Genomic DNA, 17,518 nt, shown 5'->3' on the forward strand with positions numbered 1-17,518 from the left:
GTGTGTGTCACAGAGAGTGTGTGTGTGTCACAGAGAGTGTGTGTGTGTGTGTGTCACAGAGTGTGTGTGTGTGTGTGTGTCACAGAGTGTGTGTGTGTGTGTGTGTGTCACAGAGAGTGTGTGTGTGTGTGCGTGTGTCACAGAGAGTGTGTGTGTGTGTACACACACATATATATATATATATATATATATATATATATATATATATATATATATATATATATATATATATATACACACATTGGTTTTTATTCCGGGATCTTTTTCCTTGTTGTCTGGCTGACTTTGCTTTGTAAAAATCCCCCCTTTTTTTTTTTTTTTTCTGTCCAGCTGTAGTGAACACCAGCACCCAGAGGTGAGTGTGGGAATCCGGAGTTTCCTTATGGCATTAATTGAAAGGGGGAGGGCCTGGAGGAGTGGCTTTCTTGGAAGGCTGTCACAGGACTCTCACAAGTAGAGGAGTAAAAAGGATGGTCCAGAAGTTAGACGGAGGCGAGCTGTGGTAGAAGACAGACGGGAACTTGTGATTGCATTTTCTGAATAGCAGACTAACATTAGTTTAGACGTGAGTGACGACGACTCCACTTGTAGATTTGTGAAACAAAGTAGACGCACTGCGGTAGTTCGTAACAAGCCCTTCTTTTTAAATTCCCTTTTCATTTGAACCACGTACACGTTTTTAAATGCAACGCTGTCTGATTTATGAGAAAACGATGGCAGCCGAGATGAGGAACGGCGGGACTTCACTGAACAACAATAACTGCAAAGACCACAGCAGGAGAAAGCTACTGGTCGGAGTGGATCTCTTCTGCCTGTTTTTAGGTAAGAGTCCCACTGTGCTAATTACCGCCAACACACGTATGATGTATATGTACGAGCACGTCTGGTACACATAAGTGAAATTATGGCTTTGTTTCTCTGTCATATAATTTTTAACTTTACAGGACTTGAACCTTCTTCTACATTCACTTTTTTTTGCTCCTCTCAACTCAAACTGTATCTGCCATGTGATTTTATCCGATATGATATCCCCCATAACGTCTGTTTATTTGTAACATTTAGCTTCAACTGCTTTGTGGTTTTAATTATTCTATTTAATTGGGAGGAAACTCTTAACATTCCCACTGACCCTCTCCTTTCTAAATAAACTAGCTGAGCGAATCAATTAGCTAAATGTAATTGAAACTATTACGCTAATTTAAAGCTAATTAGTTAGCTGAAATGTTTTTAGCTAGCTACTGCAGCTCGACGAGCTCTGTTGCCCAAGCAACAAGTAAGACCGGTGTTGTGCCAGTGTAGGTATCCCCGACAGAAATTGTTCCCCCTGGCTGCGGGAGCTACTTCCTCTGTCTATTTTGAGGGGGGGATACAAATTCTGGCAGACAGGTAAACGTCTGAAATAATCTGTTTCCCCCATAACTTTGTGTATAAGAGAAGTAACTTGCTCATAATCACAGAGGTTATAGAGTAGTATCTAAAGAACACACAAAATAAATCATTTGATGCTCAGACTTCATCTGTCTACTATAGTACATTTCGAGTGAAGTAGCTTAAATAGACGTAATTGAAGCCAGAAAACAATCACAGTGGTCTTGATTTTGGATATTGACGTATATTTAGTTCAACAAATTCCATACCAGGACTTGAATTACAGCGTGTTATATGTCAAATCACATGAGGAAATGATTACCTTCGTTTTGCCGTTCAGTACTAGTACGAGGTTACGACATACAAAAGAATAAAATCATAACGCTGTTGCTCCGCCTTCAGGCTTCCGCCTGAATGAATGCGCGCTACCGCAGCCAGGGGAAACAATTTCTGTCGGGGATACCTACACTGGCACAACACCGGTACCCATCAGCAACTGTAGCCCACATTATTTAGCTAGAATTGCTATTAAGCTACATGTTTTCCAAAAAATACATTCGCTTAGCTTGTGAAAGCATGCTTTACCTCAGTCTCCACCCCTCAAAAGAAAATAGTGCTGGCAGAAGGGAAACTCATGAACCGCTCCAGGAGGGATCCGTTACTTCTTTGGTCTCTTCAGCCACACCTGTACTGTACCTCTGCTTTGACTCCTCATTATTTTTTCCAGAATGGCTCACATTCCACACCAGCAGGAATTCTCTTGATCTCAACATCTGGCATAGTGTGTGTGTGTGTGTGTGTGTGTGTGTGTGTGTGTGTGTGTGTGTGTGTGTGTGTGTGTGTGTGTGTGTGTGTGTGTGTGTGTGTGTGTGTGTGTGTGTGTGTGGTGAGAAGGTCAGACTTGAGTGTTCATGTTCATCAGCACTGGTCCTGTGATGTTTAACAGCTGCAGACATTGGGTTAAGGTTGTTAATTTTTTTTTCTTTTTTTTTTTTTCTTACACTGAACCCCAAAGTCCTTCAAAACGTTTTCCCGTCCTTGGGGTTCAAACCTTTGCCCGTTTGCTAATTTCACTCATTAACCTTAACCTATAACCTTTGTGTCTCCAATTTGTTAGATCATTAATGTAAGAACATGATTGCTGTAAAATAAAATTGCAGCAATTGCATGGGGAAAGCACCAGACCAGCTATTGTTAAAACAATCCCAATAAAGATCAGCTGTTTTCACTTATTCTATATTTAGTTCTAGTCTAATTTGTGTGTCTATAGAGGGGGAAAAACCCTGTGACTTGCTCTGTGTATATGTACCTTCGCACTTAGAAGCTTGTCAACAAACCAGCAGTGTTTTTCTGGCTGAAGATGTGGTTTTAAAGAGAGCAACCACAAGGAGGAAATGGTGGGTCAGTACTGGTAACCAGTACACCCTTCCGCCATTCTCACACACTGATTGCAGTTGTAGACTTACTACATTTAGGGATATGGCACTCCTGCTCTGGCATGCACAAGAACTGTCTCTGCCATTCACAGTGATGCCAGCAGATCCAATAATCTGTACACTAGACTAAAGGAGAATTTCACCCTGTTTCAGTGGTGATTGGAAGTGAACTAATATTTCTGAGGAAAGCAGAAGGCTGTTATTTAGTATTTCTGTTGAACCTTGGTGAGGTAATCGGGTTCAGTTCACATTAAGCCATAGCAGGTGGCTTTTATGTTTTCCAGTTAAGCGTCTTACAGTGTAATGTTTTTGTGTGCTGTTGCCCTGGTTCAACACTCTGTAAAAAGTGGTTATGTAGCTACAATTTCCCTTTTTTTTTTTTGGATGTTGAACCAGGAAATGGGAAACCCAAAATATATGGTTATGAATTATAACTAATATTGTATGTTTTTTGTTGTTGTTGTCCTCGCTCACATCCACCAGTCCTGTCAACCTGTGATATGATTGCATGTACGTTACATTTATAATTGTTTTATTGTAATATTATTTATTTAAGGTTGCACATATTGTTTGTGCCAATGTATTGTCCACACAACCTTTTTTTTGTTTGTGTATTTGGGGAGATAGATGAGGAACAGATATGTAAACTGCCTCCTTCTTTCAAAATGTAAATAATGTAGAAATGAAAGAAAAGCAGCAGTTACAGCCTCTAGTGTTTTTATTTAATGCAAGCAGGCAGACTCTGTTTCCCTTTCCGCTGTGGAACTCTGAACCAAGTTTTGCAGCAGACCAGACAGACGGACGGACGGACAGACAGGGGGGCAGGTTGTGTGGGGGGTTGCTGCGAGTAAAAACAACTGCATCTGTGTATACACTACAACTACCTCAGACATGTATACTATTTCTACGCCAGACAGCGAGAGATCCCTGCAAGTGGAAAATGTGCGTCTGTTTATTTTAATAAGTCACACTTGGTGTTTTGGCGAATGCTTCCAAAATATGGTGGGGATTTAATTCACCGAGGGTTATACGTTGATTCTAGTTTCCACAAACTGCAGCTACATGGAGTTGCCAGTGCTGATCTGGGGGAAAAGTCACATGAGTAAAAGAAACTTCTCTATTATATTTTGATTGGGGGGGTGGGGGAGAATCTCCCTACATTTCCATTTACTCCATTTTGTTGGTTTCTGTTGTTTCTTTGGGTTGATGTTGAGCTAATGCAAAAGACATAACCATGCCTGCTGACTGGTGTTGTTGTTGGCTGAACAAGGACACCCTCCTCCTCCTCGCCCCCTGGCTGTTAGAAGCGAGGAAGGGGGTCGGAGGGGGAAATCCTAAAATGCTGTACTCAGTGCTGATGCTGCACTGCTTAGACGGATGGAAGGGGTCGGAGGACTGAGCAGAGACGAAATCCCCGCTGAGTATCTGGCAAACAGGACGTGGCAGTGTCTTGTTGTGTTTGCGTGTTTTTTTTTTTTTTTCTTCTTCAGACGTTTGAAGCACTTGCTTCAAACTTAATTTCATCAATCAATTTGCCACCTCTGTTGCTTTCCATCAATCCTTTGAATGTGTATAGTGGCATGTGCAAAGGTCAGGACTCTGGGGTTAACGTGTTCAATATCCAGCAATTTATGCCTTTTTTTTTTTTTTAAAGGTACATTTTCATATCAAAGTCTGTTTTTGAAAATCCTGTGTGGTTCTGCTCATGGCCATGCTAAGCAAACTGAAGGGATCAGCCATTCAGAATCCAGAGTACGGTAAAGTACTGTATATTTTTACAGTTACATACCACCCCGTCTTTGTCTCGCCACCAGACTTGCTCTGGGGCTGATTGTAGCCACGTCCGGGTATTTGTTTGAAGAGCGAGAATGAAAACGGGAAAGTTAATATTGCGAATCCTGCTGAATGCGGAGGGAAGGCCAGCGTTCTGCAGTTCCCATCAGGCAGCAGAGCTCTGTCTGTAACCTGAGCTCAACCCAGTTGGATGTTCAAAGGCCAAAGTCAGCTGTGTGTGTGGATGTGAAGGGATGAGGAGCTCAGCAAATGAAGCGTGTGTTGACATTTGGCTTGAGAAATCATGCCCTCCTCACCGCACCCCTCCTGCCTACAGCAGATCTCAGCGCTGACCTCTAGACCCCAGTGCTTTTTCACTTTTCTGAGACCAAGACACAGAGGGAGAGAGGGGTGAGAAAGTGAGCGCTGATGTGTGTTTTCCTTTGTATCAGCAGGTCACAGAATTATTCAAAGAGTGACTTGAAAGCTGCGCCGTAAGTTAAATGCCACTTTGAAGTGATTTTGAAAGCGTTTTCCAAATTCTGTCAGATTTGAGGCCTCTCCTGGGTACCACATCCACACTCAAATTACAAAGTCCTGTGTGGAAGCCTTTGGGAACTGAGGAAAATAAGCTGTCCTTTTTGGCTTGCATCTCAGTAACACCCACTCTTGTTGGTTGTCAGGAAATAAATAAGATCTTTTTGCCACTTTAAGTGGCGAAAGACACTAAATTGATCAGAAGCAGACACCCCCAAGGCATCTTAAAGTGGGCCTTTTTAAGTGCACTTGAAAGCCTCGGCAGGAAAGGAAGGATGGCTCTGATTCTGTTTGTGCTTTTTTTTTTTCTTCTTGTCAGCAGTTATGGTCTCTCCTTTTAGCGCTAACTGAGCCTATTTAAGATCTAAACATAAAGGGTTCACTTAAGTCTAAAACAACAAGAAATTTAGCTTTGATTTTGGCATTAATTCCAACACGTTTTGTTTTGTTTATTTTGGTTCATTTTCTCATGAGTGTCAGTTTTGAAATCCGGATGAGATGCATCACTTGAATACATGTCTGTCTGCTGGGACTTTTTTTAAATATATTGAATATGAATGTCTGAGATTTCTGTCTGTGCCTTTTGGCGTGCTTTTCTGTTTTGTCTTCCTGTTTGATAATGTCTTTTGATGCAGCTGTCCACTGTCTGACCCCTGCTCATGTGTGTCCAACCATACAGTGTTACTTGTTGCCGTGTTTTTGCACAAATCTCCCTTCCCGCCTTACCAGAGAGGATTCTTCTGCAATGACAACAGCATCGGGCTCACCTATAAGGGCAGCACGGTGTCCAACACCGTGCTCACAGCCGTGGGTGTCACTTTGCCTGTGGTCTCAGTAAGTCCTGCTGTGGTACTGCAAGACAACAGGAGAGCATGTGTCGGGACAGTCTCAGTTCATCCGATGGTTGGCTTGTGACGCCTCAAAAGACACGATTGGTTCAACATGGCTCTGAGTCATACTCGGTGGTTTTGAGTTGTACCTCATTAGCTGCAAATCATCTATACTTTGCAGTACTGCCAACCATTTTCCAAAGTTATTGCAGATTGATGGGGGCAGCCGTTGCTTTCCATTTGTCACAACAATAATGTATGTAACTGTTTAGTAATTTATCAAGTAAAAATATCAAAGATTTGCTGAGCTTAAATGTTAGTGCTTGTCCTTCTTAAAAGATTATATTTTGTAAGGATGATTTTTTTTTTCTTGAATGAATCATATAATCACTTATTCTTAAAAAAAAAAAAGTGACAAATGTTAGTGTATTTAAATTGCTTGTATTTTTCTGTGAGGTATATTTTAGGTTCCTTTTTATTTATTTTATGGTAAATGAAAAGAAACCAATGGCAGCCTGAAGAGAGAAAAACATTTGGTGTGCTTTGGAAAATGGCCGGCATTTAAAAATAGATAAACAGGTACAAACCTTTAAGTGATGCACATGTCACCTATACAAAATATTGAACAAAGCTGGTGTCAGTATTTCTCGATTAGTCACAGATAACCGCCACAGAATGGATCGAGCCTGTCCCAGATGTGCCCTTGTTGCCTCTTGCTTGTACCTGCGACCTCTGTAATTTGCGTATCATTAACCCAGCACTTCCATCTCTCCCTCCGTCACCCATCCCCACTCCCTTCTTTCTCCCTGTGCCGCTCACTGCTTCTTCACACTAGCCGGCCTGCCTTTCTTGGTCATTGAGACCAGCGCTGTTCAGCCTTACCGTAGAGGGTTTTACTGCGACGATGAGTCCATCAAGTACCCGGCCAAAAACGGAGACACCATTAGCGACGGTGTGCTTAGCGCTGCTGGCATTCTTATCACCATCCTCTCTGTAAGTCACCTCACTCTGATCACTAATGTCATCATCACTCTTTGTGTTTCAGCAACTGTCACCATTACTACCAGCACTCATTTACACCCAGTACCAGGTGTTGACCACATTACTTTCTCATCTTTGCTGCATTGTAGTATTTCTCAACAGGGGTACTAATTTGTTTATGATAACATTTACAAAAATACATATGTTAATGATAGATAATGATAAAGATGATACACTGTGGAATCGAATGCAATTGTAATGTGTCCATGCTTTTCTCCAGCCCAAACCATCTACATTCCCACTGCACTCATGTTTAGAGAACAACAACTGTGCACAAGGGGCTGTTGACTCATTGTGGGCATAAACTGAGATTTTCCTTTATGATTACTGAAACAACACCTCCCCATACCTGCTATCTGTCCCTCTGATTGGTTTCAGCACATTCCAGATAAAAAGCACTCAACATTTCTTCAGGGCTTTTCTCCTCGGGGGCTTAAGATGACTCTGATTAAGGCACTTTTAGCAAGTGAAGTGTTGAGTAGTTTGTTGGGAGAAAACGGTGAGGATGTAAGAGCTGCACACTGAACGGTCATCCCAACATCCTGTAATTCTAATTAATTTTTCTCCATTTGCCGCCGTTCCGAGGTTGAAGCTTCAAACTGCTCCATACATTTTTCTGCCCCGGTTTCCAGACATGGAGACGGAGCGCAATTAAGTCCCGCCCACACTGGAGAGGAAGACTATCATTGCCCTCTATTGACTTTGTTTGCAGACGAAAATGACAAGGAGGCACCTTTACGCAATACAAACAACAGAAAAATGCCTAAAAGCCACTGTGTGGTGGGACGCGCTGCCAAAAGGGTGAAGAACCCATAACTACGTTTTTTATGAGCTGCCAAACCAGACAACTGAGGATACAGGCAATAAGATTTAAGGCATCAGCAGGAAGAATGGGAAAACACTCTGTTTGCCTAGCATTACGTGTAGCAAGCATCCTGTCCAAATTTAGGCTAAATTGTATATGTGAAATTTAAACTAAATCATTTTGACTGTGTTGTATCGGAATGTGCAAACATCAGAAAAGCACTGCAGCATTATGCTAACACATAGCTGAAATATTTAAAAAAAAATCCAATTCTCATGCTGAAATCTAATGTTTTTAGCTAGCGACAGGCTTTTTGTCTCTCGGTGCTTGATTAATGCTTCCGTCAACACAGCTTCATCATGGCTATCACTTCAGTTAGACTTTGCATAGATAACTACGACCCGGAGTTAAGTACATGATTGTGTTCTGGCCATTGAACACTTCTTAATTCACAGCGGTAATGTGGCTCAAAACAATCCAGTGTAGATACGCAAAACATAGCACAGACCTACATCCTTCCCTCAATACCCAACCCGCCCATATCCACGATTAATAAAGAAAAGTTACAAGTTATTCCCTTTATCTTAGTATTTCACTTCACACATTGGCCCAATTGACATCTCATAACATCTTGCAGTGTCTCAACTGCTGCTACCACCATGATAACGAAATGCCAGGTAACTTGAAAATTGTTCAGAAACCTTCTAGTTGCTCCGAGGTGCTACTCGGCACCGCCATAGCCAGCAGTTGTCACCTGGTTGACCTGCAGTGCCTCATGGCGTGGGACCGTCTGTCCCTGTAACCAGTCGGGCCCTCATTCCATAGAGCAGACTACTATACAAACTCGGGGGCCACATGGGGTTTTCATGGTGAGAAGGAGTTCGGGCTCTGTGTAATTATGGTTGACGCAATGGTTGTTTGGTTAAATACTGTAATTGGTGGGGTGGAATTGTGGTGAAGGCCCAAAACAAGAAGACCTTGCCAGAGATCTCATTTTTCCCCTTGCAAAACGTGACTTTACTATCCCGCTCCCCCGCCGGAGCATTCTGGCCAGCTTTGTGTTTTCGGAAGCAGAAAACTGCAACATAAGGTCATTTAGAGCTTTGTGTCCCACTGAATAGAGCTGAGAACACGAGGCCGCCTGCTATTAAATTTATGCAGATCTTTTTAGAAGAAACAAAAACACCATGGTCGCACCACACCACCGTGTCGTTTGAAATAAAATAGGTTTTGACACGAGCCACAAATCGGCGTCTTTGCACCCGTGATTATCTCTTGAGGTCTCGGCTACACAACTCCCTATCGTACAATGCCAATTCATTTATTCATTCACATAGTTAAATCTTTCACACACAAGGGGAACCAGATGTGTTTTCTCTCCCCCCCCTTCCCTCTCTCCCATGAAAGCAGCTGGGCTTCATTGAGCTGGCTCTAAAGGCCTGGATGGTGGAAACAACACACACTATCAGATTGTTAAATGTCCGTAAGGGCTATCCCTCTTCAGAGAGTGTTTTTCCCAGAATCTGACTTTTATTTCGGCGCTCCTCAAAGAATGTCCGATGAAACCGAGATACTAACATGAAAACAGCCAGACATCCCGTGTGAAACCGGAGCCGTTTGAGAGAGGCAGCCGGAGCGGTGAAAAACAAACGTGCCCCCGACGTGCGCCTGGTGGAGTCTGGCCACCAAAATCAGACACGTCTCCTAGCTCAGCGTTTCTGCTGATTAGAACCAGCGGTTGCCTCCCCCCCACCCCTCATTCCTCCTCTCACCTTCCTCTTTCTTCCCACTTTCTCCTCCCCTCTTTTAGCCCTCTACCCTCCCCTCCTCTCACTCTTCCCTCAACTTTCTCCCTGGAGCTCCTCCACGCTCTTGTTCGGACTCCTCATACACTTTTTATTTGTGAGCTGCTGGAAGACAACAGGGCATGAGGGGATTGGGAAGGCCTCTTTGGGCTGGAACAGCTGTTGTGAGTTATGGCTGTCCACCTCCCCCCTAAGTGTGCCTTGCGCGTCAATCGTCAGTTTTAGACTGTGTGGTTTATTTACGCACTTACAGAAAACTATACATTGCGGACAGTTTTGAGTCGCCTCCCACGTCGCCTCGCTATTTTTTCTCTCCAAAGTAGAACAGGCACAGGTAAACACATTCAGCTGCAGAGTAGCTCTTTGCAAACCACTTCAAAGGAAATCACTGAATTCTGTATTCAAGGTCATAAGTTATTTTAGTTACATGACTTAAATTCTCCACTCTCCTCTCCACTTTACTAATCCTAGTGTTAAAAGTGGCAATAACAGGGAATTTCTAAAAGGATGAAAAACAAGACCAACTTTATTAGGCTATTATATTCAGATTATGAGCGACAAACCCAGAGTTGAGTATTAAATTGCATGAGAAACATCAGCACCACACTTGGCTGGCCAAACGCATTACTCCATCTAAGTCACATCATTTCAAAGTGTCGTGCCATTTCTCATAGAATATGTTGGCTCTCCCGCACTCACACATTTTCACAGAGCACTCAGTAGATGTGAATTAAAGTGCTTGGGAATGAGGATGGCCGTTGGGACTGGGACTGTGTTAACATCGTGATATTCACTAACGTTGCCATAACTTCCATCCCCTTCAGATCATCATCGGGGAGAGCTACAGGATCTATTTCCTGAACGAGGGATCCAAGTCCTTTGTAGGGAACCCCTACATATCTGCTCTGTACAAGCAGGTGGGCGTGTTCGTCTTCGGCTGCGCCATCAGCCAGTCCTTCACCGACATCGCCAAAGTGTCGGTGGGCCGCATGCGCCCTCACTTTCTCGACGTGTGCAAGCCGGACTTCTCCACCATCAACTGTTCCCTGGGCTACATCACTGACTACCAGTGTCAGGGGCCAGAGAGCAAAGTTCAGGAGGCCAGGTATTCCGATCAATCGAAGAAACGGATGTTGTTGTGCTTTTACATACGTGTATATATTGTGAGCTGTGGTACAATGCTGATTATTCACTGTTCTTCTCAGGAAGTCTTTCTTCTCTGGACATGCATCATTCTCCATGTACACCATGCTTTACCTGGTGGTAAGTTACTGACCGCTTATAAATATACACACCGTATTAAAAACCTCACCTCCCTCCCATACGGACGCGTATTCTGTCCGTGTCGCCTCATGATTCTGTCTCTTTTCCAGTTTTACCTGCAGTCTCGGTTCACTTGGCACGGCGCTCGCCTGCTGCGCCCTCTGACCCAGTTCACCCTCATCATGATGTCGTTCTACACCGGCATGTCCCGTGTCTCCGATCACAAGCACCACCCCACTGATGTGCTGGCGGGTTTTGTGCAGGGAGCCCTGGTGGCCTACTGCATAGTGAGTCCTTCTAATAATAATAATACATTTTATTTATAGAGTGATTTTCATAATACAGTTCAAATAGTAACAAACAGACATTCAATAATAATGATAATAACTTTTTATGTAACCTTTCGGCTTTTATTCATTCATTTCTTTTCCATAGTCTACTACTAGTGTAGTGTATCATGTTGTGTTTCTTACATTTGTCACGTACCTCCCCTCCAAGTTCTTCATAACAGATAATGATTTTGAATCTGTCACTTTGCAGTGATTTGGATGTTCAAGTTTTATTTTGTTTTATTTCCTCGGCAGGTGTTCTTCGTGTCCGATTTGTTCAAGGCCAAAGGTAGACGTTCTACAATGTTGCCGACCCCAGTGAAGAAAGATCTAGTTCCTCCAGCAGACATCAGAGAGCGGAGCAACCACCTCATCATGGCATAGAGTAGACTGCAAACTGACTGTACTCAACCCTGACCTGTGCCATTGGAAATCACTGCTACAGCCACTGGTCAATACTGGATAGGTTAAACGTCCAACAATCTGGATAATGCGGACAAAGTATGGAATCTTGAACATGTCAGAGCATGAGAAGAGGCTACGGAAAACAGTGAAGCGAGATTTGCTTTCTCAACGGAAATGTTCGTCTATTTCCTCAGTCTCACCAGACGTAATAATGTGGAAAAGAGAGAGTACCCAGGACATTTGTGCCTCTTCTGTTAAGAAGATTATTGGAGATTCTCCTCTATCAAGGCCTTTCCATGGACAAAAGTCTGAAATTTAACAAAAACTGAGAAACGGCAGCTTCAAACAAAGCCGTGTGTGGCTTTTTGTGCCTTCTCCTTTTGAGCTGCATCCAGCATTGAGAGCTACACTAATATCCCTGCCACTCACTCACTATGTGACTAATACAGCCAAATCATGACAAAAAGACAAAGTCCTTGATTTCATGAAGGATGTTGTTTTTATTAGAAACATTAGCATTGTATGTGTGAAGTATAGCACCATGTATTTTTTAGCTGAACTCTGTACTGTTTGTCACCACTTGAATGACCTGAAGTGAAGCTTTTGGAAAGCTTCGTAAGACTTTGTAAACTTTTGTGTGTTGGTGTAATTCCTGTAGAAGGTGCACATAAGTTCCAGGAGGTGGAAAATACAGCGAGAGTGTATGTGTTTTGATGTGGGCGTCTTTCTGCTGGCTAGGAGGAGCCCCCACTGAGCCATTTAATGAAATGACTGTCTGTTATATGTACCAGACGGGTGCTCACAAGTGTTAGGTCAGAGAGAGAGAGTGTGTGTGTGTGTGTGTGTGTGTGTGTGTGTGTGTGTGTGTGTGTGTGTGTGTGTGTGTGTGTGTGTGTGTGTATGTGTGTGTGGTCTTTCTGTGAGCCTGCCAGTGTGTCTTAATGTCATGTCTATATATTTCAGTGTTTATAGCCTACAAATGTGCCTCTCCTCAGTGAGCAGGCACCTGCTCCAACAGAAACGTGTAACTCGGAGACGGAAACACTGTGGAAAAAGGCAGTACATGTACTTTATTCTCACTACTACTAGTCTATATACACACACAATAGGGCTGGAAGTGAGGCTCTGCATTATAATAGACGAAAATCATTCCATTGAATTTTAAAAGTTATAATTCTGATATGTTTGCAGGACGTTAATGTAATTAACTTTTAGCAACAACAAAAAAAAAACCACTGACTGGAAGCATCATCCTAACTCAGTTTTAAGTTTCTGAGATCCGACACTTATAGAGAAACTATTTTCATACATGTCTTGAAAATCTACTACGTAGAGCATCAGAAGATTCTGGTTGCTACCATACATTGTACAATACTGTGTCTTGTGTATACATACAGTATATCTTTTTCTAGAAACGCCCACTATGACTTGTGTGTCGAGACCTGTGTAAATGTAAAACATGCTGCTTTTAAAGAGGCAAAGCTTGGCAGATGTCATCCAGTAAAGTTGACAATGTGTGAATATTGAGTTTTATGGAAAAACCGACGGCTCTCAAGGCAGACGGCTTCAGTACATTTATTAGAAATTGCCTTCCAATATTTTTGTAACGTCGTGAAATTTTTGTACTATGAAACTGTAAGAAAAATGTCTTTTAATAAAACACAAAACATCAGCAGCAGCGTACCGTGATGTTTATTCCACACATGACGCGTGTGACTGACTTTGGTACTATAATTCAGTAGCCTGCCAACTATGTGCACGATGGAGAGATCTGGGCGTGGGGCAATGGTAGACTTCCATGCTCTGCTTCCTGTGGGGAAATAGTGTACATTCCAGGCTTTAACCCCTCTCCCCAATGGTTCTCTGGAATAATATAGACTCCACAGAAAACTATGCCAGAGTGGCAAAGTACATCCACATATGAGAATGCTTAGAAGCTGTGTAATTTGCTTTCAGTGTCTTGTTTTATCCTTGTCGACCATTTTACCACCGCATAAAACCTGAATTAACCACATATGAATATATATCTAGAGACCGTCTACAGGTTTTGCATGTACATTTACTGCATGTGTCAGCACATCACGAGCCGGGGTTTTAGGCCGTAGTGTTCACATGGTATCTTAAGCCGATTGATTTCACTGTGGATCAGGCGTAGTGCCCAGAAGGAGATTAGAGTTGATGAGTTTAATAAACTGCAAAATGTGTTGGGTTTTTATGACCATGCCAGGGGTGATAGCATTGTGCAGCAGCTGCTTTGTGTTAAATGACTACTACGAAATGACTGTTTCCAGTGTCTTAATTGGACACCAGACTACACCCTATGATGTATGCTCTGTACGGTGATTTTCTTTTTCACCATTTTGGTCCAAAATATCTCAATATGTGTTTGTTGGGTTACCATTCATTCATGGTCCCGAGAGGATAAAAACCTACTGAGTTTCATGATCCCATGGCTTTTCCTCCAGCACACCATACGGTTGACCTTTTTAGTGGAATATCTCAACAACTATTAAATGGATTGCATGGAATTTGGTTCCATATATAGATATTAGGTTTTCTAACATTAAGTTGACATGTTGCCATCTCTCTAAGCCAAACATGGAGCGTGTTTGAAGTGATCTAAAGATGTAAAGACTCCAAATATGGCAGTCTTTAAGTGTGAGTGTCGAGTGTTTATCTTTGTACACCAGTCCTGACCCGCTCCATTATAAACCATCGGCGGTGCAAGAGTGTCTCAAACATATCTTCAGTTGTAATTGAAAGTGATAGGGGCTTCATGCTGAGTCCATTTCTAGTATTCATCCAACCAACAAATAGCACCATATTCTGTTTGTTTGTTTTTTCTCTTCATATTTGTCGCCGTAGACATTTTCCTTGTCGGGATTCAAAGAGGCTTTCTCGATCAGCAGCTCTTAACATTTCTAACAGTGGAATCCTTTTCATGTGGTCCGGAGGGGAAAAAACAGTTGTTGTGTTTTCCCACCGCAGTTTAACCCCTATTATTTGTGAAGTAATTACCCTGTGTGATTTACAAATTCTTCTCATGAACTCTGTAGCACTGTTGTGGTTTCTACAAAGTGATGACTTATTCTCTTTCTTGTTTACCCTCTACACACACACACACACACACACACACACACACACACACACACACACACACATGCACACAATTAAACCACCATCTCATCAAACATCAAACAAACGCATAAGGCTGCTTACACACTCTTCTTGTGCGTCTATGAGCTATCGTCTTACAACATGAGAGCTGTTTTTGATTATTCCTGTTGTGGTTTTGACAAACAGTAATAATCAATTTCACTTGAGTTAAAATTAGTCAGAAAAACAAAAAAGCCAGCCGGTTTCATTCTTCTAGAGAGGCTGAACTTCGGAGAGTTTGGACCGTCTGCTCCTTCAGTCAATTTGAAGTCATGGAGTCGGACGCCGCACGACATCACTGCCAGTAGTCGCTGAGGTCACTTGTCCTCTCCCTGACAAATGGAGGGATGCTGGGAGGAAGCGAGGCGCACCCTCCGAATTGCCCTGGCTGATAAGTGACCTCATTACAGCTCCAATGGGCCTGTTTTTCTTATTCACAGAACACCATGACGATGGCTGGCTCCCCCCAGGAGACCATGGCTTTTGAGCCATGCCAAGATTTTTGGACTTTCTGAGAGTTTTTCTTTACTTGGCTAATGGCACACAAACACTTTCCAGAAATATTATATTATCATCTTGAAAAATGGAAATCCACCAGATATCTAAAGCCTTAGTTGTTTACAAGGAATTCATCGCTGGTAAATGTTGTGTTTGAGAGGCGAAGACAGCAGGTCTTGAACATATTATGTAAGTCTCCTTTATCTGCCCCTCGCTCATCCACGCACAAAACATACAAAACGCCCCTCGTAAAGGCGACCCTGATTCCTAATCTAAGCCATATTATTGTGTCCTTTCCCAGAAGCCCTCAGACTTTGGGTTGCAGCCCTGCAGCTGTAAGTGATTCTCCCTCTGTTTCTGTTTCTCTCCTCATCCTCCCCTACATCTGGATAATGTAAACATCAAGATGGAGGCCAAATCTCTGCATCTTACAGCTGATCTGGAGACGGGGCTGCACTGACCCGGAGCCTTAAGCCTCGTGCGCATAGAGTAATGTGTGATAAGTGTTGGGGTTGTAATGCTGCAACATATTGTTTACAGTTTAACCCCATCCTGGAGCGTTTCCAGCTCAACATCAACATTTCAGCCATGTGGACCTTCACCGTGAATCAAAATCATTCCTTGTTTATAGCATCTTGTATTGCTGGCGACAGGGCCTTAGGATGATGACGTCATTCACAAATACTTCGTCCCAAAGCACAATATCTCAACAACAACATCTGGGAAACGATGACGTGAACTGTGTTCTGAATACTCATGGTCACTCAAAGCGTCGACTGCTGCACTGACCTTCTGTCTGCCACTGTCGGGTCAAAGTTTTATTTCAAGACAAAGTGTCCGATGCTGATGAGTGTTAACGGCAAGGGTGACTACGTTTGCGGGATCGCCAAGAAAATCAAATGACACATTCATGTTGGGAAAAACAGTTTTTATTTTATCCAACAATTATTGTCGGAGCTAACGCACAATGAGAGCTTTACTGGTGGTGCTTCAGACATTATTTTCTATTTCATATCTTGCATAACATGAAGCTTTTCACGGAAACCTCCATTCCCTGTACCCCAAAAGATGTATACCCCGACTTATTCCCAACCTCTCAAACTGATTTCCAACCCAAATCCCAAGGCCAACCCCCCCCCCCCCCCCCCTTTTATTTCTTCCTCTGCTCAAGAATTTGAACAAATTACCTCCATATGTGTCTGAAGGAGCCCCGTGGGAACGGAGCCAAGAAGAATATACTGCTGACGGAACACAAACACTGACTTCATCAAACATTTCAAGCATCGTGCTCTGATGCTCTCCATATGCTCACCTGGCACCGGCGGCCGTTTTACTGACAGCACAGCAACATCTCCCCGGCGAGGGCTCTTTATCTTCTTTATGACACGCGTTGTTTAGTATCTGAGGATGGGGAGGCGGACGGAGGCGGGTCAGTGAGGTAACGTGTCACCGGGTAGAGGAGGGGTTTGAGTGTCCTCAGGCCTTCACGTGATAAGGTAATCAAAAGATAACAAAGATTTCGCGTGTCAATCAAATGGGAATGCGTGTACAGTGTAATGGAGGTGAATGAAGTCCCAGAGCCCCTCTATAGGGCCTCATGTGTTTTCAGTTAGTAACCAGAGAAACGACACAGGGGGAAGCATGAGGCAGGACAGAAAAATGGAGAGGGGGGGGGGGGGGCAGAGTAGGAAGAAGGGGTATAACTTTCCCTGTGTGATTAAGTTTAAATCTCAGGTACCACACTGGAACCTGTATTTCCTTTGGCACCTGGCCACAGGCTTTTGACCTTGTTCACTCTCTTTCTCGTGTCACCCGGCGGGCGCTTGGTTGTGACCTTTAAAGCAATGAATGTGCGTCTCTGGAGAAAGGTCGCTTGCAGAAAGCCTTCACGGCTCTTACGGGAGAAAAAAAAAAAAAAATATATATATATATATATATCACCCAATCAACAACGGCTATATTTCACGCAGCCATCGACGTGTCTGCAGCTGTAGTCCTTCCTCGGATGCTGACTTCCAACATTAGGAATGTGGGATTCGGCGGGGGAGGAGAAGGGTGCACTCTGGTCCTATCTAGCTGGATCCAAGCTGCACTCTAACAAAGCTACAGGTTGATCCGGAGGAATCCTCCTCCCCTGACGTCTCCTACACCACAACATGCACAGAGAGCGCCGAGGGTCGAGATCGTCAAAGAATTTGGCAACAACAGCCTTTTTCCGAATAGCGGTGGAGCTATGAAAGTCGCAGGGGGTTTTCATTGGGTTGCATTCCAT

The 17,518-nt window shown here is 43.2% G+C and overlaps 1 protein-coding gene across 2 annotated transcripts; it reads left to right on the forward strand.

Moving 5' to 3' along the window:
* The first annotated feature begins 491 nt into the window (after window positions 1-491).
* LOC311012691 (phospholipid phosphatase 3-like) lies at window positions 492-13,264 on the forward strand. 2 transcript variants are annotated; one of them, XM_084008305.1, is made up of 6 exons: window positions 492-822; window positions 5,794-5,948; window positions 10,420-10,700; window positions 10,801-10,858; window positions 10,969-11,145; window positions 11,443-13,264. In XM_084008305.1, exons 1-6 carry the CDS (start codon window positions 684-686, stop codon window positions 11,569-11,571), a joined length of 939 nt encoding a protein of 312 aa, XP_083864431.1. In that variant the 5' UTR covers window positions 492-683; the 3' UTR covers window positions 11,572-13,264. The 2 variants fall into 2 exon arrangements, with proteins under 2 accessions (XP_083864431.1, XP_083864430.1); XM_084008304.1 differs by lacking the exon at window positions 5,794-5,948 and adding an exon at window positions 6,780-6,937 and having other exon boundaries at window positions 494-822.
* The last annotated feature ends 4,254 nt before the right edge of the window (window positions 13,265-17,518 follow it).

Source organism: Eutrigla gurnardus (genome assembly GCF_963514095.1).
Source record: "Eutrigla gurnardus genome assembly, chromosome: 4".
Taxonomy (NCBI): Eukaryota; Metazoa; Chordata; class Actinopteri; order Perciformes; family Triglidae; genus Eutrigla; species Eutrigla gurnardus.